General features: G+C 38.2%; 1 protein-coding gene across 1 annotated transcript; it reads right to left on the bottom strand.

Moving 5' to 3' along the window:
- Nucleotides 1-2,816: 2,816 nt before the first annotated feature.
- LOC310720202 (myosin light polypeptide 6) lies at nt 2,817-3,706 on the bottom strand. The gene has a single exon (XM_083530612.1). The coding sequence runs from the start codon at nt 3,593-3,595 to the stop codon at nt 2,978-2,980; it is 618 nt and encodes a 205-aa protein (XP_083386738.1). The 5' UTR covers nt 3,596-3,706; the 3' UTR covers nt 2,817-2,977.
- Between the last annotated feature and the right edge of the window lie 21,191 nt (nt 3,707-24,897).

Below are 24,897 nucleotides of genomic sequence, written 5' to 3'. Positions count from 1 at the left end.
AAATCTGGAGATAAACCCCCCGGTAAATGTCCTCGCCCATGGTAAAGTGGCACTGTGACGTGTTGGAAGCTCACACCAGGAGGCGTGAAATCCTCGTTTATGGCCTGGTGTGTAGTGGCTTCACCTCTCGACATTTGAGATCATGAAGGAGGAGCTGAGGGGCAGCTGTCTGCCTGATGACAGGATGAGATGGACTCTAGCTCAGCACATCGCTTCTCTTTTTCTCTCTCTCTCTTTTTCTCTCTCTCTCTCTCTCTCTCTCCCTCTCTCTCTTTCCCTCTCTCTTTCTCGATTTCTCTTCCGTGCTGTCGAGCTCGTGCTTTTCCAGTCTTTCAGGCTGAGATTACTCGCTGATGCGTATGCTCACGACTCCTGGCCTCCGCATTCGGGGCCCCTCTATAAACCTCATCAAAGTGAGATGTGGAGGTCTCTGGCGTGGTGTTCGCAGCACTGCTCTCACGCTCTCTTAGCTGCCTGGGTAAAGGTCGGGGCTTTTTATACATGTTGAAAAAAAGCTGAAGCTGGAGAGAAAGCACTGTGAGTTATGTTTGATGTTAATCCCCTGGGCCCCTGGCTGGACTTCAACCAACCTCACTATTTAACTGACACCGGAACTAAAAAGCAAAGGAGCAACACTCTGAGTTTTATATAAGTATATTAAGTGAGGGTTAATACAGAAATCTATATTATTTCACAATTATCATATGCAATTCTCAAATAAATATAATAAATATACCACCTGCCTAATATTGTGTTGGTCCCCTTTTGCTGCTAAAAGCACTTTGGTAGATACTGACCACTGCAGACCAGGAAAATCCCATAAGAGCTGCAGTTTTTGGAGATGCTCTGACCCAGACGTCTAGACGTCACAATTCTCGCTTACGATCTGCCATTTTTCCTGCTTCTAACATCAACTTTGCTGCCTAGTAAATAAATCCACTAACAGGTGCCATGATGAAGAAATAATCAGCATTATTCCACCTTTTGAACCTTCTTGGCATATTTAAATGTTAACCCAATGCACAAAATTATAACTTATCCCCTTTCCAAAAGTTTACACCCCCCCTCCCCTCGCCCCCTTCCAACCACGCCCCATTTACTGTACCATGCTTTGCCTCTTGGGACCTCAAAGAATCTTTCTCGACCTTTTGTATTAGTTGTGCATGAGTCCCTCATTTATATATTCTAAAAAATAGATAGATTTCGAAATCATTAACTGAAAAATATACAGTGATGTGAGGAGGCCTGGGTGAAGCCTGCATTCCAATTAATTTCAAATGTGTTCAATAGCAGAAGATCTTCCACTCCAACCCATGAAAAGCAGATCTTCATGGAGCTGGTTTTGTGCACAGGAGCATTGTCATGCTGGAACAGGTTTGGATCTCCAACCTTCTGGTAACAGTTTGAAGACGGACCACATTTGGCTGTAGATTCTGCATGTGAAAAACAGAGACTGACCTTTTCTTTCCTACATTATTGAACGTCTTATAAACACGTGTTATAAACGACAGAGCATAAACGCTCTTACCTCATCACACTGGAACTCGACCCTGATCCGAAATTCACCTCTACCTAAGAAAAGCATTCAGTTCTGACAGCATCGCGATGCACGTTGCATTTAATATCCTGATTATGCGTTGCGTTTCTCCGCATTTTTATTTTTTTTGCTCTGGTTTCATTTCTCCAATGCAGCACGGATGAGCTAAAGCAGCAATTTTCCACCTCTGCGAAGATCACGACACCCTGTTTCATATCACAGCATTCCAGAAACCACAATCTGATCTTATTGTACCTCTTTGCTCTGATTCATCAGCAGTCATTTGCACCGCGGAGGAAATAAATAAATAAATAAATAAATTATATATATATATATATATATGATGCTCTTAGCAGCGATTTGAGTGCTTTAATGTTTCCCTCTTGGCATTTCACACCAAAGGAGAGAGTGACACTGAGGATTTTTAGATGTACAGCTATAAAAGCTTTGCCATTTATTCATTTATTGATGCGTGGCTCTGATGTCTGTTATAAATGCGCTTCCAGGGGAAGGTAACCTTAAGATACACGTTTCAGTTCCACCACAATGTTTGTGCTTCTTTTAGCTCGTTCTTTAAATAGATGAATGGACGGTGTGATATTTATGGCTTATACCACAGCGCAGTCGGATTCTGAAGTCTGAAATTCTGATTGGACGGAAGGGATTGATAAAGTATTCAATACAAAGCACAATTGTTTCTTATATGCCAAAAGTATACGGACACCCTATTTTTCCAGACATATGTGGTTCTTCCCCAAACTGATACCATGAAGTTGGAAGCACACAATTGTACAGGACGTCTTAGAACCGGATAGCTTGAGATTTTTTCTTCACTTGGGCTAAGAGACCCAAATTGAGCCAGCTTCATGAAGATCTCCAACCTTATTGGGATGAATGTGAATGCTGACTGCACCCCAGGCTTCCTCACCACATCTCACCTACATTAGTAGCTGAGTTTACTAACACACATGTGTGCTGAATGATCACAAATCTCCACAAAATCTAGTGGAACATTTTCCAGAAGAGTGGAAGTAATAATAATATTAATAATAATAATTATAATTATAATAATAATAATAATAATAGCAAATGAAGCAAAATATTTCTTGACAGGCAACAGTTTTTATAGAGCCCAAGTGTATTCAGGTGTAAGACCACGTAAATGTAACTGTAAGTGGATAAAAAGTTTGATGTTGTTCTGTAATTATTTTAAAGGTATGTGTAATCATTGGGAAATTGTTGTGAAACAGAAGGAATAAAACGCTTCATGACGTACCGGTCATGTTTTATGTTTTATTCCTTACACGTTTTTGTAAATGTCTCTTGCATTAATGAGAAAACAATCCGAACGCTTACAAACCATCATGCTGCCACTAATACATCATTAACTTTTCAACTGATTCAAATTAATTTTCTGTAAAATGTTTTCCCAAGTCCAGCTCAACCAGAGAGAATATGTTTAACAAAAGAGGTGTAGTTGATGCATCCGTTGGCGTCCTCCTGCCCCGCCATGAGTCGATCCACCTCGTCCTCTGACATCCTTTCTCCGAGCGTTGCCAGGACGTGACGCAATTCCGCCCCCATGATGGTTCCGTTGCCTTCTTTATCAAAGACTCGCAGGCCCTCGACAAAGTCCTCAAAGCTGCCCTTATTCTTGGACTTGGAGATGTGCTGAAGCATGGGAAGAAACGTCTCGAAGTCCAGCATTTTGCTGTTCATCTCCTCGGCCCTTGGTTTTCCGAGGACCTTGAGGACGTCAGCATTGGTGGGGTTTTGCCCGAGTGCCCTCATCACGTCACCGCATTGAGCGTATGTGATCTTCATCTCGTTCTTTGGTGTCCGATCGAACAGCTGAAAGGCTTCCTTGAACTCCTCGATCTGGTCAGGTGTGAACTCCACCGTCACACTTTTCGGATCAAACTGGGGTTCCTTGGGTGGCTCGGGTACGACAGGAGCAGCTGGAGGTGGTGCCGGGGTGGCCTCCTTTTTCGCATCGGGCTTCTTTGGCTCAGGCTTTTTTGGTTCCGGCTTTTTGACTTCGACTTTCTTTGGGGCCATTGCTGCTGCGAACGAGAGACTCTTTAAAAGCGCCTGGGATTATTGTTGTGTTTATGGGTCAGGGGGAGCGAGAAGGGTCCGAAAGCTCAGGCCACAAAGGATGAGATTGTCTGGTCAAGCTTTTATACCAGCTTGCCCCAGGGAGGAGAGATTAGGCTTGCTGGAGTCAGTCCTATGGAACTCTATAAAAGGAAGAAATCTAAAATAGATCAGGCTGGACACGTCGGCAAACAATGAGCTATTGTTTTCAGCTGCTAGCACAGTGAGACGACTTCCATCAGCTGTAACAGCTTCAGCAGGTCTGCAAGGATAAACGAAGAGATCAGTAAGAATGTATAAAAATAAAATAAAAACACTGGGGTTAAAAGCTTCTAGTGTACAGGTTTTAAAGTATGCATTAAATATTACTATTACTATTACTAAGCATAACATTAATGGAGCTAACAAGCAATGGAAACTTGTAACTACTAGTTTAGAACATCAGGTCATGCAACTTCATCATTTTCTTATTATATCTATGAAAAAAATTATGCTGATTTTCTCCCAGAAATATCCACTGTTTAAAGTAAGTGTGGATGTGGATTTACCGTCACCCTAAAACTCTTTTGAGAGGAATTAGAGCATGGTTTATTGTTTGAATTGTTACATCTGGGTTTTTCCAGACTTACAGCATGTGTTTCTTCCACAAAGTTGAAATAACACTATATAGGACGTCTTTGGTTGCAGTAGTATGACCTTTTCCCTTCACTTGAACTAGAAGACCCAAACCTGTTCCAGCTTGACAATGTGCTCAAGTGTGACCCATGTGCTCAAATCCCGCTCTATGTCCATATCTTATGCTTTATATGGGCTGGAGTGGAAGATCTCCTGTTGTAGAGCTCCAAACCTATAGAACACGAATTTGAACACTGACTGCACCTCAGGCCTCCTCACCTTCTCACCTGCATCAGTACCTGAGATTACTAACACTACTGTAGCTGAATGAATCTCCACAACATCTAGTGGAACATCTTCCCAGGAGAGTGAAGGTTTTTATAACAGAGAACAGAAGTTAAATGTTGAACGGGGTGTTCAAAAAGCACCATATCACCCTAATGGTCAGGTATTTATCAACATATTGCGTAATTAATATACATCAAATAAATCATGCACTTTTTCTGTATACAATGGATGCACTTTTATTTCTCATCTACCCTTTTAGTCCTTGGGCACACAAATGAAAAGCATAATTCATCATGAGTCGTGATAAAGTAGAACAGGAAAAAAAAAAAAAAAAAAAACGAGTAGAGAGAGAAAGAAAATAAAGCCGTTTAATTTCGTTCCACACAAGGTTGCTGGGAAACTGCCTTTCCAGCGCTCATGCTGAAATTATTTTGGGCAATGCATACTTTATGACTTGGCCTAAGGCAAAGTTGAGGTTTTGAAAGTTTCAAGCGTCTGCCAAAGTCTGTTTCTCTCGGTGGATTCAACCGTCTCTTCTTCTTTTTTTACTTTTATTATTATTATTATTATTATTATTATTATTTCACGGCTCCCAATTGACAAGGCGTTGTACAGTAATAACTCCAAGCGACAGGCAATAAACTCCGGGTGCATATGTACCATGTGTTCTCAAAGCTGATTGGTCAGATGGTTTTGCTGATTAATCTTTTATAAAAGAGCTTCTCTGACAGGAGTTAAGCTCCAAATTAAATACATTGATATATGATGTTCTCGTTCGCAGGGAATTGGATCACATCGGGTGCTTAATAAAAGAAGTGTAATCGAGGACACGTGGAAGTTGTTCTCTGCGGAGATGTTTAGTTAACATATTAGGTTGTGAGTTCAAGTCCCGACCACACCAAGGTTCCACTCCTGGGCCCCTGAGCAAGGCCCTTAACCTTATAGCTGCTCAGATGTATGAATGATAAATGTCGGTCTAGATGAGGGCGTCTGCCAAATGCTGTACATGTACATTATGGGAGGAGTCTCCAGTGTATTTACCTCTAAGAAGTTTATGGTTTTTGTGGTCCATAACTTTAAATATTAATAAATAAAACTCTAAAGCTTTGCGTACTGTTCAGTACTGGTGTTTGTTGCATGGTTACAGTGTTATTCTGTTGTGTTTTTGCCCTAAATATTTTGTGTACAGGTCTGATCTCGTTAGTTTTGAATTAGCTGGTGTTTATTTACGTTGTTTTGTGAAGCACCTCGGTCCTGGATGGACGTTGTTACGTTTTACTTGATCGATTTTAACAATTGACAATGTTGTGTGAAAGAATGTCTACGTTTAGTGCCTATAAGTTTGCTCCTTATTATTTATCACTAATGTGGGTAAGGAAATAAGTTCATCCCTAATCAGCGAGCGACTGTGGCAAAACTCTCTAAAACTTCATGAGGAAAAAAGCTTGAGAGGAACCAGGATCAATAAAATGCAGAACTGTTCATGCACTCAAGCCATTGGAGCAGACTTTTTACATCAATTACAGTCCAAATCCTTCCTCAATGTTCTTGAGTTGCTCAGTAACTTTAGCAAATGACAGCAAAATTGTAACGGTGCTTTTTTCTTCTCACATGTACATCACAGCAGGGTGAAATTTTTTCATATCCTAGTGATGTTAGGAAGCTGGGGTTAGAGGTCAGGGGTCGGCTATGACACAGGGAAGGGCCCAAGAGTTGCAGCTTGGCGATACCGAGGCTTGAACCCCTGACCTTTCGAACAGTAACCCAGAGCTTTAACTTGAAACATACAAAGTAAAATGGACTAAATACAATTCAGTTTAATTGGATTTTATTTGTAGGGCTTTAAAAAATGGACATTGTCCCAAAGCAGCTTTACAGAGATAAATACTTTGAGAATGTTATAATTATTCTCTTTATCTTTATCCCTAATGAGCACGACAGTGGTGGCAGTAGCAAAGAAAAACCCCATGAGATTGTTTTTTTAAGTATTTAAAATGTGTTTCAAATTTTTGCATTTAAAAATATTATTATTTTTATTATTATTTTTAATCAATGTTTTGTATAAATCTATTGCTCAGGTTTGAAAATGTTTTGCTGTTGCCTGTCTGTCCAGTAGGGGGAACGTTTTGTGGTTTTCCTTATTGTACATGAAAACAAATTTCGGAGGTTCCACTGTGATACAGTTTATTCTTCTAAGGACCATCTTTACTCCCACTGACTAAACAATTACTTTGTATAAATGACTTCCTGTAATTCTATAGTTACAGAAATTGTTGTTGTATGAATAAAACAAAATGCGTTCTTACAGAAAAACAATCACGTTTTCCAATCTAACAGTTACTCCACTTCATCACGCTTCCCTGCTCGGGTTACTTTCTTTTATTAATATTTCTGTTTATTTGTTACTTATAGTGTTTCAGTCTTCCATGGAATCTGTATTTGCCACGAAAAGAAATTAAAGCACAAAAAATACCTTCATTTAATAAATCTTCTTTCCACATTCACGGGCAAATCAGCCTCTATATTTAGGATGGTAGTAAACCAGAGCCTGGGTGTTCTGTTCTCAGAGCTCAAAGCAAAACAAAGAGCAAATGTTGAGTTTAGGAGGTCAACAAGGTCAACCATTTGTTTATGTCTGTTTGTTTAATATTTATAGAAAGAGTCTCTGGTGTCAGAGCTTTGTAACAGACAGAGTTTATCTTGTAGCTTTTGAGACGTTTAGGACGGTGGAGTTTATGATTTGCAGACATGCCTGATTCATTCTGATGCTTCATTTTGTCTGATGGAGTTCTCCTTAAACCAGGCGCAAATCTGTAATTTTTTGAAGTCCTGGCAATGTAAGAAAACTTCAGACTCTTTCCAGCAGTGCGATCCCCAAAACCAAGAACCCGATCTGGGCACCGAACCGGATGTCGCAATTAGCGCCACAACTTCAAATCACCTCAGGGAAAATGTGGAAACAAGTCAGGTGAACAAAACAGCAAGAGGAGAAATGTACTGAGTTATGGAGGGAAAAAGGGTTGTTTGAATGGCTTTTGTATGAATCATGCAACGCTACAGATTTGTTTTTGCTGCTAGCTAATGTAAATGAGAGAACACGAGTCTGAACATGTCACGGATCGATGACGTAAAACTTCGGGACGAGTCCTTTTCTCGTGTGCATCGGTTTTTAACTGTTGTACAGTTTGACATTATACCAAACGGGATGCTACAATGAGATATGGAGATCTTGTTCTTACAGTCTGACAAGCAACAATCGCACACAGCAACAAATATGAATATAAGTATGGTTTCATGAGAAATGCTTCTAAAATCTATAAGCTTTCTGTGGAGGGTTACACTCAAGAAGATGGATTTGGACTGTAATTAAAATAAACGTTCTACTCCTTTTTGCATCCAGGTGCCAATCGATGTACAGTTATAATCTCAACATTGATGGAGCTTTAATGAACAGACATTCTGTGTCACCTAGATAACGATCCAGTTTCCTTTTGAGTCTGGTTCCTCTCAAGGTTTCTCAGGAAGTTCTTCTCCATTCTTGCCACTGCCTCGCTCGTTAGCGCTACATTATATCTATATGATTCTTTAAAGCTGTTTCGGGACAATGTCCATTGTTAAAAGTGCTACACGAGTAACACGAAATTGAATTGAGATCATCTCTTTCCTTTGTTGTTTTTGCGTAAGGCAGAAATTTTACGCCGTGAGGTTTATTGAGAAGCAAAGAGTTTACTCATTAAACTCCATCGAAGCCACAAGTGGGTGAAAAATCTCACAAATTTTGCAATTTTCTCCAAATGTAGCATTTTGTGCGACGAGCCGAAAAATAAAACGCTGCCGGTTCGGTTCCTGTCTAAAAACTGTACTGATTTTGTGTTACACTAATGCTACAAGGATAATGTATCTCAAATGTTATAGAATGGAAGTTTATATTACATCGACACCCCTGTAGGTGCAGGTGCCAAAATTTAGTAACAGCATCCACATTTACACTGTAGGCCATGATGACGCTTCATTATTATTGTAGAGCATCTGTTTGAGCTACTGGAACATCTTTATTACTAATCATATGCACTGCTGCCTTTTGTGGTCAAAACACCTGGTTAGTCAGAGTTACGCATAAATATGTACACCCCCCAGGACAAGAAGGAAATGAAGGCGCAATTAGAAGAGCATCCCAATTTTACTGCTCTGGCAGACATTAACGTACAAAGGAGTCATTGACTGATTCATTTCTGGCATCGGCTTCACACAAACACAATACACTTGAAATTATGTGACTGGAAGATCATCACAGCTGGAGGATCATCAAAGCTGGAGGATCATCACAGCTGGAGGATCATCAGCACAAGGAAAAACATTAATGTAAACTCTGAAATAGAGGTTGAGGAAATCATTGCAGTTTTGATGAGTAATTGTATTCATTGTTGTTTTTTCAGATGATTCTGCAGGAAACTCCAAACAATGCATTCCTTTGACTCGTCAGTGACTCACAAGAACATGATGGTTCATATTGTTGGTATTTCCACATGTTATTTACACTCTGAAAATTGCCTGAGTGCTTGAAATGCATTATGAATAATAATTCAGCTTTCGTTTCAGGGAGTCAGATCATTTGACTCACTGCTGAGTCGACTCACAGTCGTTTTTTTTTCACAAACCAAACCAAGTGACCTGTAATACAAAATAATTATAGATAGATAGATAGATAGATAGATAGATAGATAGATAGATAGATAGATAGATAGATAGATAGATAGATAGATAGATAGATAGATAGATAGGTGAATAATGTAAAGTAAAGTGATCTGAGGTTCAAATATTTTCTTCTTCTCAAAACGTTTCATTAAAATTCCTGAAAGCTCTAAAAATATGAGAGAGTCTTACGGGTCCCTTCACCCCATGAGTTGTTGAGTAATTGGCATCACTTTTCAGCGGGCTCTTCAGTCTTATAAATATTTATTTGCTGATGGAGAAATTCACGTTCCCACTTTTTTTTTTTTTTTTTCCTTTTTTAATTTGCCAGGAAATGAGTCTGTGGAGCTGGAATGCCTCGTTCCTCGGTACTTGATGGAAGCACGTCGAGAGCCACTTGCTATCCTTACAAATCTTCCCCTCGCCCCCGAGAGGTTAATCAATGTGCAGTCAAGCGAATCGATTGCGGCGCTCGATGACGCTGGAAAGTAACCGTTATAATCAACTCGCTCGATCGAGAGCAAAAACGTGACGAGGGGGAAAACATATACATATATTTTGCTTACAGGCCTGCCTAAACTGATTTGTGACGTTTGACACTTCGGAAAGGGCGTGTCTCGGATTCGTCGTGGCTGAAGTAGGTGCATGTGACCTCTCTTGATTAGCCGGTGCACTTCACGGCCACGGCACAGAAGAGAGAGACAGAATGTGATCAATATTGTTTTCTCTGAAGGCGCTACAGTATGTGGGATTTCACAGGCGTCGCCATGACAACAGAAAGCCTGCGGCCGAGTGAAGCTTCGCTTGGGTTTTTGTGCGCATTTGTATTCTGAAAGCTCCCTGGATCTCCACGAAGTGCGACACGTGCATGATCGATTTTCTTAAGCGTTCAGAATTTGGAGGATTTTGGAAATGCTCGAAATGTCCCTGTCCTTGGTGCTTATTTTGTGTCTATTGAAGGGGTTTGGTGATTGAGCGGATTGTAATTTGTTGCTAGGGAAACACAAATGTGCGAAAAAGTAACGGATATGTGGCGACTGAGAAATGTTCTCTGATTAATAAAATAGTTTGTTAGGTTTGATAAAGAAATCTAGTGTGTAATGATGTTGAAGATTGTATAGGATTAAGAGTTTAAAAGAATCACAGTTGAAATAGGGAACACTTAGTTTTGACTTGTTACATTTACAAGCTGAAATCTGAGCCACAAGTTATCACACACTTAATACATACAGTACTACATACTCAACTTCTGAGATCTCAGCTGAGGAATGTAAAAGAATAAAGTAAATTGCATTTGTTTTTGCCTTCCTGAATGTACAGTGTAAATTTGGTGAAAATCAAAGATCGTCAAATGTTTACTCAAATAAAACAGGTCAGGGCAATTGTGGGTTTTGTGGGTTTGGCGAAAAACCGGTTTGGCGTTTATTCGCAACAGACACCTGCTCTTAGTTTCATGATATCACACTCCGGCGCTGAGATATGAGCCGGCTGAAAAACCTCAATCTCAGAAAAAGGTTTTTATGGGGTTTTTTGGGTGAAAATTGTGACCTTCTCAGATGTTCATCAAAGTCACCCAGTGCATAAAGAAGGTCATGGGTAACATGGCAATCCACTTGGTATCATCCTATCACACTCCTGAGATGAGATCTTAACTAGAAGTTAACACCCACTACATACATACACATAGTCAAGTCAAGTTTATTTCTATAACGCTTTTCACAACAGACATTGTCTCAAAGCAGCTTTACAGAAATCAACAGTCAATGTGAATGGTGTGCATTTATCCGTAATGAGCAGTTATGGCGACTGTGGCAAGGAAAAACTCCCTTAGATGTAATGAGGAAGAAACCTTGAGAGGAACCAGACTCAAAAGGGGAACCCATCCTCATTTGGGTGACATCAAGAGTTTGATCATAAATCTTTCAACAATACAGAACACAGGAGAGTGAGAACTAACATGAGCACTGGAGTATAAGTTTATAAGTAAATGTTCTTTCAACAGTCTTTGGTATAAAAGTAGGAGCTACTGAGCTCAACATTTGTGATCATCACAGATCCAGCACATCAGCTTCTCCATGCCAGAGCCTTTAAACACTTCAGGAGGTCCAATGTCAAACTCCACACATGCAGTGGGATCCAATTGGTACTGGCACATACTACATACTTAAGTTCTCAGATCTGCACATGGGAACTTCTCCAGAAGAGATTTTCACCATATTTGCACAGTGCATTTAGGAGGTCAGGGGAAAGTTTTGTCCTGTCACTCAGCTGAGCTGTGATCTGAGCCTGAATATAATGAAAGTATAGACATAGACATATAGTGGGTGTTACCTTATAGCTCAGATCTAATCTCAGGAGTGTAACAGAATAAATCTAAGTGCACCCCTGTGTTGCTCATGACCTTTTTAATGCACTGGGTGAAATCGGAAAAGGTCCAAATTTTCACCCCAAAAAAAGAAAACCAACCTTTTTTGTGTGAAAAATCTGACATTTTCTGATTGTCACCAAATTTAAACGGTGAATTGAGAAGCCAATACTGGATGCAGGAGTGAACTTACTTTCGTGCACTGATGTTCCTGAGCTGAGTTCTAAGAACGTAAGTATGAAGTATGTGGATGTATGGAGTGAGTGTAAACTTCTAGCTCTGATCTCAGTCCAGGAGTGTGACAGGATGGTACTAAGTGGATCAGTGTCTTATCCATAAGCTCTTTTGTGCATTGGGTGAATTTGGTGCAAATCAGACTTTCAAATTTTTCACCAAAAAACACAAAGGCCTTTTTTTTTTCCAGAAATCTGACACCCTCAAATTTTCACCAGTTTCACATCCTGCATTAAGGAGGTCAAGACTAATGTAGGGGTGCACTTACTTTTGTTCCGTCACACTCCTGAGCTGAGATCTGAGCAACTTGTTTGTTGAAACTGTACATGTATGGAGTTGGAGGTAACTTTGTTTTATATACAGTACATTTATGAAAGTTTATGTATGATATTTTTTATGTTTTCAAACAATAACAATTTTGATTCAATTATTAAGTAATTCATGTAGAAATGGTGGTGATGATGATGATGAGACAGAAGAATATGGAGGAGTCTCTAAACACAACACACATGATAGATGAACTTGTATCTAAACGTGAACGTTGTAAAGCCGTCATTGTGATTCTTTTCTTTGTGTCTGATTTGATGAGAATATGAACAAAAAAAATCAATCTACAGATGAGCCTTTTATTGAACAATCACCATGTTGCACTGAAAGGTTTGCGTATGAAGTCGTATTTCAATGAGTGCAGCCCAAAACCTGGACATTTTACTAAGAGTAATGAACTGAAAATGACAGGATCAGACCTCAGCTCAGGAGTGTGACAGAAGGCAAAAGTAAGTGCACTCTTGTGTTACCTATGTGTTACCTTTTAATGCACTGGGTGAATGTAGTGAAAATTTAAAAAGATAGAATTTTTATCCAAAAAACCTTACACTTACCTTTTCTTAGCCAAAATTCAGATTTTCTCAGATTTTTACCAAATTCACTGTATATTCAGGAGACAAAGACAAACAAAGAAATGTACTTAGTTTTATCCTGTCAGTTTCCAGAGCTGAGATCTGAGAGCTTGCAATATGTAGTATGTGTATGCATGGAGTGGTGCGTTACTTCTGTAACATCTAGGCCCAAATCTAATCTTGTGAGAAGAACAAGATGAAACTAAGTGAACCTCTGAATAGGATATGATCTCCTTTATGAACTGGATGAATTTGGTAAAAATATGAGAAGGTCATAATTTTCACCTTTTATTAGCCAAAAATCTGACATGCTCCAATTTTCACCAGTTTCAGGTCCTGCATTAAGGAGGTCAAGACTAATGTAGGGGTCCAATCACATTCCTGACCTCAGATCTGAGAGCTTTTTTATGTCATATGTATGTGTATAAAGAGGTAGTTACGTTGTAGCTCAGATCTTTGTTCAGGAGTGTAACAGAAGAAAAGTAAGTGCACCCCTGTGTTACCTGTTATCATTTTAATGCACTGCATGAACTTGGTGAAAATCTGAGAAGGTCACAAAAAAAAAAAAAAAAACAATAAATAAAATAAAATAAAAAAAAAACCACAAAGACTCAGTGTGAAAAAATTTTCCTTTTTTTTTTCTACCTAAATTCACATTGTACATTCAGAAGACAATAACAAATGTAGAAGTCCACTTACTTTCATCTACTGGTGTTCCTAAGCTGAGATCTGAGAACTTTAGTATGTAGTATGTGTATAGTATTTCTAGCGCTGATCTCAGCTCAGGAGTGTGAAAGAATGATAATAAGTGGATCACTGTATCACCCATAACCTCCTTTATGAACTCGAGGAATTTGGTGAAAATCTGAGAAGGTCACAATTTTCACTCTAAAACAAAGAAGCTTAAAAGAACCTTTTTCAGAGCCAGAAATCTGACATGCTTCAATTTTCACCAGTTTCACATCCTGCATTTAAGAGGGGGAGACTAATGGCTGAAACAGGGGTGCACTTACTTTTGTTTTGTCACACTCCTGACCTCTGATTTGAGTTCTAATTTATCCACCCTGTACTGGTCCAGAATTCAAACATGTGAATTAAAAGTCTATTATTTATTAAAGCAATAATTTAGCAACAGGATTATGGATTTTCAATTCTCCAAAAACCATAAAGTGGTAATGAACAGTGGCCTCGCTTAGCTCGGCCTGAACATCGACTCAGGAATGCTAACCTGATGAAAGGCTTTTTTGAGGAACAGCTGCCACTTGTTTGGTCCAAATAGGGAGGGGGGCGGGGGAGTTTTTGGGGTTGTGGTATGGGGCTCTCCTGGGTTTCTGACTCACTCTCTAAGACCTCAAGAGCAATGAGCCTCAAGCCTGCTGTCCTTTTATTAGATCACTCAGCTCTTTTGGACTGCAGTGAAAATGTCAGGCGCGACATCACGCACGTTCACCACGGCTCAAGCTCCATCCAGATCTCTGCTTCTCAGAGCAATCAGCTGCTCACACCTAGCCACTTCAACCTCCCACCACTTTTCCACTTTTGCCGCCCCCGAGTCACCCCATGGCCCTGTTTCAGCCTTTATCTCCGTGATTAAAGGCTCAGAATCTGGACGGATCACTCGAGCGCTAAAAAGTGTGGATGCTTACTGAGAATGAGTGACGGCAGCAGAGAGAGTGAAAATGAGACGTGTTCCAAGGCACATCGTAAATCATAAACGTGATACTCTGGATAAACCTTTTAGGCTGCGAGGGCATTGTTGCAGGCTAGCCGTTCGAACGATCAGTTAACAGCGCATACATGCATGCTGATGTTCTTTCCAACAACAAACGCACAGATCCCTGGCGGAAAACCTGTTTCTTTTGCCAGGAAGAAACTGAGATCCAATAGTATGTAATTTATGGAGACAATATCAGATCATCGAATAATAAGTCGTTAAAATTCAATTTTGAATCATTCAATACAATTGTCTTTATTGAACTATCAAGCACCATTCAAACAATTAGAAACCAAATCTTATCTTTCTTTTTTTTTTTTTTTTTTTTTATACAATTCATGGAAATAGTCACAAATGTTGATTTTTCTGATATCCTCAGTTGAAAGGTTTGTTGCCGGTATACATAAAGGGATTTCAAATTCACATGATTGTTGAAAAGAAAATGAGATGTTTATTCATTTTTATTTCAGAAGGAGTCTCCAGTGTTAGCAATGAGTTTTTGTATCAACATGAACACAAATGTTTGAATGTATGAGCCATAACATTAATAAGAACAGGGAAAGAACAATATGTGACAATAAATGGATAAAAACAAGGTTGTTCTGAAGAAAAAAAAAAAAAGAAATAATGTAGTAATCATTGACAAAATGCAGCAGTAGAAGAATAGAAGAATATTTCATTCCTTCTTCTGCAGAAAACACAAACTTACCCGTCTCACATTTTCTTACCTTAGTTCAGTTGGAGTTGCATTTTGAGAAAATGTCTGACCTTGAGACATCTCAAATGCACATACTCACACACACACACACACACACACACACACACACACACACACACACACACACACACACACACACACACACACACACACACACACACACACACACACACACACACACACACACACACACACACACACACACACACACACACACACACACACACACACTTTCGATCTCTCTCTATTTAACAAGCCTGGACAACCTGTCAAGCCTCAGAAAGTCTCTCATGACCTCTAAGCTAAGGACAAGGTGAATAATGGTCTTAACCCTCGCTCCATCCAAACCTCGCTCCTGACACACGTTTTACCCAAGACCAGATGGTGATGGAGCAGATAGGTCAGCTTGACAGATAACACACACACACACACACACACACACACACACACACACACACACACACACACACACACACACACATATATATATATATATATATATATATATATATATATATATACATACTGTATACACAGGGCTGTGCAGTATTTAGGATACATGTATTTCTAACGTATTTCCAATATAAAATAGGATTTTTTTCATTAATATTTTTGAGAGTTGATAAAAAAATGTGAAATAAAAAAACTTGTGTTTTGTATTTCTGTACATTTAAATCACAGTAAAATAATTTGTAAGAAGTTCTACATGATGACATCATACAAATACAGCCTCTGATTGGTGCCTACTCAGTATTTTGCCCAGAGTTGTTGAGATCAGAACAGAAAATAGGTGATAGAGGTATGAAGTCTGCAGTCTGGCAGCGTTCAATCATTAATAAATAAATATTTGATTGCCGAATATCGTACCCTAATTGAAGTAGCTGTTTAGTAGGACCATGAATTTGCATCCCACTGCATGAATGACTGTCTGACTGTCTGATATTTCTGATTAACAATCAAATGATTAGTTAGTTAGACACTAGTTGCTCTAAACGCAGATGCCATCAGTCATCTTCTTATTAATGTCATGTTTGACAGTGAGTCGATGTTACTGATGTAAAGTCAGACTTCATTACCAAACACCAAGTAACTAAATTAGGAGAAAAGGCCTGAGAAAAGCTGTTGCAATCACACATTGTTTACTTAATCAGCTGATTCGTTGTGAAGGTGAACATGATCAAACAGTCCAATTGATGGTTTGAGAAGAAATTTGTTCCCTTGTAAAAGTATTTTTTAGTATTTTAAAAATACAAAACTTGAGGAACAAACAGGAACCAGACTCAACAGGGAGCCAATTCTCATCTTAATGAATGTCTAGTTCCATCATTGATGAGGTCATCAACTGCGTACTGATGAACGCAAAACCATTGTAGAAAACTGTTTATATTATTTACAGTCCAAATCCATCCTCATGGTTATGGAGTTTAACCTCCACAGCAGTCTCTTGGATCTTTAAACTCCTCATGTGGAACCATGTGGATTTCAGTTGCAGCGAGTCACCAATAACTCCATCCAGAGGTAGGAATCAGGATGAATTAGTCAGGTCTGTGTACAGGAGATTTAGGTATCCAAGTAATATGTGCAACTTGAGAGAGAGAGAGAGAGAGAGAGAGAGAGAGAGAGAGAGAGAGAGAGAGAGAGAGAGAGAGAGAGAGAGAGAGAGAGAGAAATTTATTATTCGGTATCCGTATGCTTACGCAATACTTCAGGACACTAAACAGATTAATCAATGGAAATGAAATGTAGTAAGAAAGACCTGAACAAGGCAGTAATAGAAGCTCTGAGTCATTAATTTGTCGTTCGTCAGCTCGGGAATCATTAAAGCGAGGACGTCCAAGAAATCGCCATTAAACGCCCATCAGAGATCGAACACGTACGTAAGAGACGTCAAGACGTGACAATAACTGCATTTTAAAACCGCAGGATGTTGGAATCTGAAAGCGACACACATACAGGATAATGAAATCGTCTTCTACACTCATATCCACCCTCCTAATGACGATCCTCGGGTCCTGACTCATCGAACGCTACATCCTGTGATTACAGACGCCCGCTGAGGTTTCGGCTGAACAAAAGCAATAAGAACAAGCAAACAACTCGACACTGAATGCTCCAAAATCCACTCGTATCACATCTCATAGTGGCGAGGACAAAATCCCTTAAAGTCATGAGAAAGAAATCTTGAGAGGAAACAGATTCAGAACGGAACCCATCCTCATTTTGGTGGCACCGAATATCCACTCATTACAGTTGCATCATCGATGATGTGTAGTGTTTGATATAATCCACAGAAATATGAATGAATATTGGTTAAAGCACCTGTGCGCTGAATGATTCTGGATCTAGATGACATTTAGTTGCGAACAATCGCCGATGTCCAAGGGTCAAACTCCTACATCCAACAATCCACGTTTCCCTGCGCCACTTTGTATTGATACTGTTTTACATGCTAATGTCATACACACAATGCACATACAGTATATTGTTTAAACACACTTACTCAACTTAATAAACATCTATAAAAAGTCCTCACCCAAATAAATCGGATCTCTAGAAAAACCTGCTTTCACAACACCGATGGTATCTAGAACTGGATAAAAACAAAATAGACAAATATTTGCGGTGTAAGTAGAATAAAACATTTAGCAAGGTTATGCTATTGAATAAAAAAGGATCTTGTTGACAGGTGGTAACAGTAACTGTGATCCATCACACTACACCATCGGTGGTTCATTTCCCATAAACAGCGTGACATGGAGTGAGTTATTTCTTATTTACTTCACTGCTGCAGCAGCAACAGCTCACACACACACACACTCACACACACACACACACACACACACACACACACACACACACACACACAAACAAACACTCGCTGTTTTCAGAGCGTAAAACCTGAGAATAGAAAAAGTCATCATTTCTACCACATTGACAATAAATTGCATAAACGACTCGACAATTGATAAAATAGTTGATAAAAAAATCTTTCCAGTCTGGTGGCGGTCACTGGTGTAGATCTTTAGACGTTTATTTTAAAGGCTAAACGCTCACTTGACTCTAATAAAGCAGCTCTCATGGCTTGGATTTCTCACCGATTGACTCGCTCACCTTTCAAAAATGAGCATATGTACAAACTCGCTTTTCTCATTTACCCGGACGTTGACGTACGACGTCTGATTTTGTTCGTATTACCCGCCACAAAACGCACATTCGTACGAGCAACGTACCGTAATTACGATTACAAGCGACGGCTCGGACTCGCCCGTCCGTATCGAACGATTCTTTTTCCGATCCTTCCACATCCTCGACCTTCGTCAACCTCGTGCCTTTCCTCGAGCTCTTCCTCTTCCTCTCCAGAACTCGGCTGGGAAAAATAATAGAAATTGAAAATTTACAAAAGGCAGAAATGTATTTCACAGTCTACTGAAGCAAAACAGGCAATTTGAAATTAATCAAAACATAATGCAGTTTATGATGTGATAAAGAGGCGGCGCCGGTTCGGAGCCGGAATACGTTTTCCCCTTTTCCGAATCGCAGCTTCTTTTTTTTTTTCTTCCTATTACTACATCTGTGAACACGAGGACACGGATCACGTACCCGGGCCTGCGTTTAGTTTCCCTACGAATAAAATTTCTGCTCGCTGAACGACTGAAGAGAGAGAGAGAAAGAGAGAGGGAGGAGAGGAAGGAATCGAATTGCACCGTTTCATCCACACGCTTTAATCAACCCAGCGTAAAATTGCATACCTGTGTGGCTAAAAGTAAAACTCCGAACATGAAAACTTTATTTTTGTGCACGGCGCCTAAAGGGAATTTTTTCCCCTGGTGCTTTATATATATATATATATATATATATTTTTTTTTTATTATTATTATTATATATTTTTTTTCGCTACAAAAGAAATCATTCACATTATATTTTCATCTTTTCCGTTATTAGCATACATATAAGATTCTTATACAGGGAATGAGCAAATATCAAGACTCTGTGCACAAATCTAATCGTTTCAACGCCTCAAGAAAACTCCCTAAAGGGGAAATTTTCCTCATGTGTCTCCGGGTTTCTGCTTCAGTGTGCACACTGAGATACACTACATAACAAAAGCTATTGAGAAACCTGACCTTTCCAGCCATATGTGGTTCTTCTCCAAACTGTTACCACAAACGTGCAGGTACACAATTGTGTAGGACGTTTCCAAAAAGATTTTCCATGGAAGATCTGCTACAGAGTTTCAAACTTATTGACCACCATTGGGATGAATGTGAACGCTGACTGCACCACAGACCTCCTCACCTTCTCACCTACATCAGTACCTGACATTACTAACACCCTTGTAGCTAAATGAATCTCCACAAAATCTAGTGGAACATCTTTCCAGAAGGGTGGAGGTTGATATAACAGGGAATGGGGACTAAATGTATATATATATATATATATATATATATATATATATATATATATATATATATATATATATATATATATATATATATATATATATATATATATTTCAGAGCGACTTACATTGATCTCATTCATACAACTGAGCAGCTTTGGGGTTTAAGGGCCTTGCTCAGGGGCCCAGAAGTGGCAACTTGTTGTGGCTGGGATTTTAATTCATGACCTTTAGATTCAATGCCTTAAGCACTAATTAATTGTATACATTTTCTTAAAAAATTCAGATACCGGCTGGACCTCCAGTGCGTACGTGAGTGTGAATTTTCCCTTTTTTTTTCTTTCTCTATCCATTTACATAAATGACATTTGAGAGAGGCCTTTATCCAAAGCAACTTACATTTATCTCATTTATACATCTGAGCAGCTATGGGGTTGAGGGCTTTGTTTAGGGACCCAAAGGTGGCAGTTTGATTGCTGGGATTTAAACTCATATCCTTATTGCATACGCATATTGAAGCGTTCGCCCAACGCTGGATGATAATCTTCTTGTTTGTGTTGGTGACTTCTGACACCTGTGGCTGCAGAACCCCTGCATCAATAATGCTACAGTGCTACTTTGACAATATGTTTAATAGCTGAATTAATCGCTATGGTAACCACGCCAGACGTCTTTTTCATCCTAGTGCCCTCATCAAAGTGCTGAAAGTTCTCGGTAAGTCGGTGGAAAAATGTCTTTTCACCCATGAGGAGTTTTGTCAAAACTGGCGCCCTATAAATACGTCGCAGGGTATACGACGTGTAGAAGCATCGATGACAGCCGAGGAATGTGAAGGGCTGTTATTCTGCCCCTGTAGAACCCCCGTCCTTTATTCCTCCACCTGTCCACTTGGCACTAAGAATAAGAATGATATTCTGAGTTTCCAGGGCCGGACTTCACAGCTCCAGTGCTAGAAGGAAGTTTTCACACTATTTGTGATTGTTGGGGCCCAGAGCGCTGAGTGACGGCTATTTCTGTAGTGCAGATCTGTACCTGGCTTTCCCGTCCTACTCCGGGATTATGGGGGCTAAAGCTGCATGGAAAATGGGGGAACATTTTACTCAGGGGGTTACCATCACACGTTAGGACATAACGATGACACTGTGATGACATAAACCCACAGGAATGTTTAGAAATGCTCATAAAGCGGCATGGTGGTAATTAATTATTTATTTATTGAAACTAAGTTTACTTTTTAGGGTTAAAATTATTAGAATCATAATATATAATAATAATAATAATAATAATAATAATAATAATAATAATAATAATAATAATAACAATAATAATAATAATAATAATAATAATAATAATAATAATAATTATTATTATTATTATTATTACTATTATTATTATTATTATTATTATTATTATTATTATTATTATTATTATTATTATTATTATTATTATAATATCCAATAAATTAAAAAAAAAAGAACAAATTAAAAGAGCTAAGTAAATAAATAAATAAATAAATAAATAAATAAATAAATAATGTTTTTTTTTCCCAACTAAAAACAAACTAATTTCCCTGATCTGGGGTTTACTTAAATTTTAAAATTTTAGTTTACATTTTGCCTTTTTTTATTTCGTGTAAAATCGGACAGTAAATGCTTTTATTTGATTGAATGAAAAAGTTATCTTTAGTCAACAATTTTACTAATTTTTTAAAGATTTATCATTTCTTTCCATGTTATTTAGGTTTATTTGTGTGATTATTTAAATAAAACTGATTAAATTAGTAAATAAGTAAATAAACAAATATCATTACGAATGCAATAAAAGTAAACCTTTGTTTTTTTGTTTACAATATTGCATTTTTCCATTTCTTTTTTTTTCAAAGTGTATTCTTGAATTATTAATTAGCTTTCGTCAATAATTCTGATTTATAATAATGTAATAATATTATTTATTTATGAATTTGTACCTAATGCTTTATGGCTTCTATAAGTTACTAAAGAAACAATGAATCCAACAAAACAAAACAAAACAAAAAGTTTTCCCCAGAAGAAAAAAGAAATAATTTGCAGATTTAATGCTGATTTCTTTCTTTCTTTTTGTTGTTGTTGTTGTTGTTGATGTTTTTAACCCCTTATGCCTCAGGACTCATAGGTTTTTAATTTGTCTATGAGTATGCTCTTTACAGAAAGCTTCGAGTAAATGAATGCTACTTTATGCACCAGTGCTTTTTTTTTTTCTTCCTTTTTAAAAAAGCAATTTTCCTGCAACAACTCATTTGCAGCCTGAGGCCTAATTTACTCTGCTTCCAAACGGCCTAATAATAACGAGCTTCTCTGCTGTCTGAATCGTTTCTCAGGTGAGCACGAGGTCGTTTTTTCTGCGTGGATTTCTGCAGGACGTCGAGGTGACTTCAGCTGTCACTGTGTTTTCTCTCGGATGAGTTAAACATCGTTAGGACTGAAAGAAACTCAGCCTCCCTGTACAGCTGCATTACCTCATTACACCCCTGTTTGGAGCCCGGAGTCTCGGCGGTGAGTGTTTTTTTCCTGGCTTTTTTCTCACATCGATTGGTGTTTGGGACTATATGAACGCTAATGTAGGTATCAGCATTCATCAGCGCGAACCCCCCTGCGCTAGCGCCGGTTCACACGGCTCGTAGTCAGAAGCCAAATCAAATCTCATTACAGCTTCGTATTGCTTAATTGCTCTTTCGGCTTTGATCGTGATTTCCCAAGGTAGCCAACTTTTCTAATAAACTAAATGCCTCTTGGAGTGACGCCTGCAGTGGGGCTCGGGATGATTCAGGAGGATTAGGTAACGCCGTTTCCTCTCCAGCAGACCGCTGCGTTAGCTGGCGTACGCACGGCTAGCTTGAAGGCCCTCAGAACCAGATTTAATTTTAGCATTGGATGATGGAATTAGTGACGGATTGCGACACGTGGAGCTCTTTGATGGCTTTGTCAGTAAAAGTGTGTGCTGGTTGTTTTTAATATATGCAAAAAAAAGGAAGTTAAAGCATGTTATAATGCATTTATAATAAATATTTAAGAAAATAATGTCATGTCACTGTTATATCTTCTCATAATGCACAATGCAAAACAGGGGGCCATGTGATTAGCTGTATAACAACTTAAAACATGCTCTTAAGCAATCCTAAGGCATTATAAACAGTTATAAGACATCATATACATTATTATAATTACTTAAGACAGTTCTGAATATATAATAATGCTATATTAATTCTTAAAGCATTAGAAGTGAATTAGAACTAATTATAGCACACTTCACAATGTTATGAAGGATTCATAAGGCATTGTAAACATTTATAAGGCCTTACATATATCATAATTATTTACAAAATGTCATTGTAGTTTATGATGCATTTATAAATTCTACAGAAATGCCACACTGTATGTAGTGATTATAACACATTATGTAAGCATTATTATTGTGTGTAGAATGTACGGTGCAAATTGTGGGCCAGTTGAGGTGATTAATGAAAACATAAAGCACGTTATTATACAGTAATAAAGCATTATAAACATTTATTAGGCACATCATTATAATTATTTTAAAAACGGGTTGTGATCCATCATAAATTGTCAATGCATTATACATTGACATTATTGACTTTATAACATAACATCCGACTAATAATGTTGTATGCATTCATAAGGCATTATAATGATAATTATATAATAATTATTAACAAAAAGCCTTTTTCGTTTATAATGCATTAATGAGTTTTATTAAAAAAAAGAGTGCACTGTGTGCAGTGATTATAACACATTATGTCAGCATTACCATAGTGTTTATAATGCATCTTGCAAAGTGCAGGCAAGGTGATGCGATTAACAACTTAAATCATGTCATTATAAATTTATAAAGCATTATAGATATTTGTATACATTATAATAAAAAAGTATTTGCAGTTTGTGAATAAATGTTTGTACTGCCTTATGAACGCATTATAACATATGAACATGTTCAGAATGTTATAAAATTATCATCAGGGAAAGTGTGGACTTGATTTGTATTACACATAGTGATAAGTCTAATGCTATTTATAAAAGAAATATAACAGTGTATATAAGGCATCATGAACGTATTATAACATATGACCACACTGAGGCTATTTTAGAGATCCTCAAGAAGTATTGAGTACCTCCAAAGTATTCCTAGTACAGTAAATAATGTAGAGAAGCAGAGAGCTAGATGAGTAATGCATTTTCATAAAGGTGTGTGGATAATGTCTTATTAATGTGTTATAACTTTATGCGTACATTTATTTGTTAAACAATACATACTTTAAAACAGATGTGTGTTTGAATGGCAACAAATAGATGAACATAATAGAATGGTGGCCATGTTGGAAATTGCAATTGCTCTATGAATTGTTTGAAAGGCAAACTTGCAATTTTAAAACCCCACCCACCAGCTTTGATCTAAATCTATTAAACTACTTTTAGAAGTCTATAATGGTAAAATCGCTGTATAACGGGGTTTAAAAGCATTCGCCAGGTCTCGTGTATCAGATTTAAGAACACAGTCGTATCAAGTGCAATTATAATCGAGTAAAAACTTGTAGGTGGTGGATCGATACTTATCAGTTTGGCTCGCTCTCAGGTTTGGAAACGTAGAACGGCAAATACTCGAACAAGCTGAAAATAAAGACAGATAGAAATATGAGAGTCACGTCAATCCGGTAGCGTGGACGCTGTTCCCTGTCCTGTTGGTCTTTAATCCTAAAGCAAGTCTGACTTCATTTACATTCATGTTACATACCTGTGAGTTCATCTTTCCTGGGTTGAAACGAGAACTCACACACACACTCACTCACAGTTTTGGCAGAATTCCAGAGAACCCACTTGACCTCTATTTGTGTCCACTCTCGCTAATGCTACGTAGACAATGTGCTGTCTAGATTGCAATGCTTCAAGTGTTTGTGCAAGATGATAAGGGGGCGGAGTTAGAGGCATCACTTCAAAAATTTCTACCTTAATGTGTTCACCTGTTTTGTGTCTATTGATGGTTTATTAAGGTTATCCTGTTCCTTTTTTTCGTCTTTTCAAGCCATTTATCTCTCATTAAGCTCATGTGTCGATGCAATGCATCATTTCTTGTTTATTTCAGTCTCTCCAGTTGTTCTCAAGCTTATTTGTTTTTAAATTAAGGATTGCCCTTGGTTATTTTTATTGCATCTTTGATAAAGCTTAATGGGTTTCTCTAAAGGAATGCCATACTGAGTTTATGCCTTTGTATCCTTCCTTTATGAATCGAAGTTACTGTTGAAATTCATCATGTTCTCTGATGGTATGGACAAACCAAAACTATGCTAA

This window comes from Silurus aristotelis (genome assembly GCF_946808225.1).
Source record: "Silurus aristotelis genome assembly, chromosome: 26".
In the NCBI taxonomy this organism is placed as follows: Eukaryota; Metazoa; Chordata; class Actinopteri; order Siluriformes; family Siluridae; genus Silurus; species Silurus aristotelis.
This window is presented reverse-complemented; position numbering and strand designations above follow the sequence as displayed.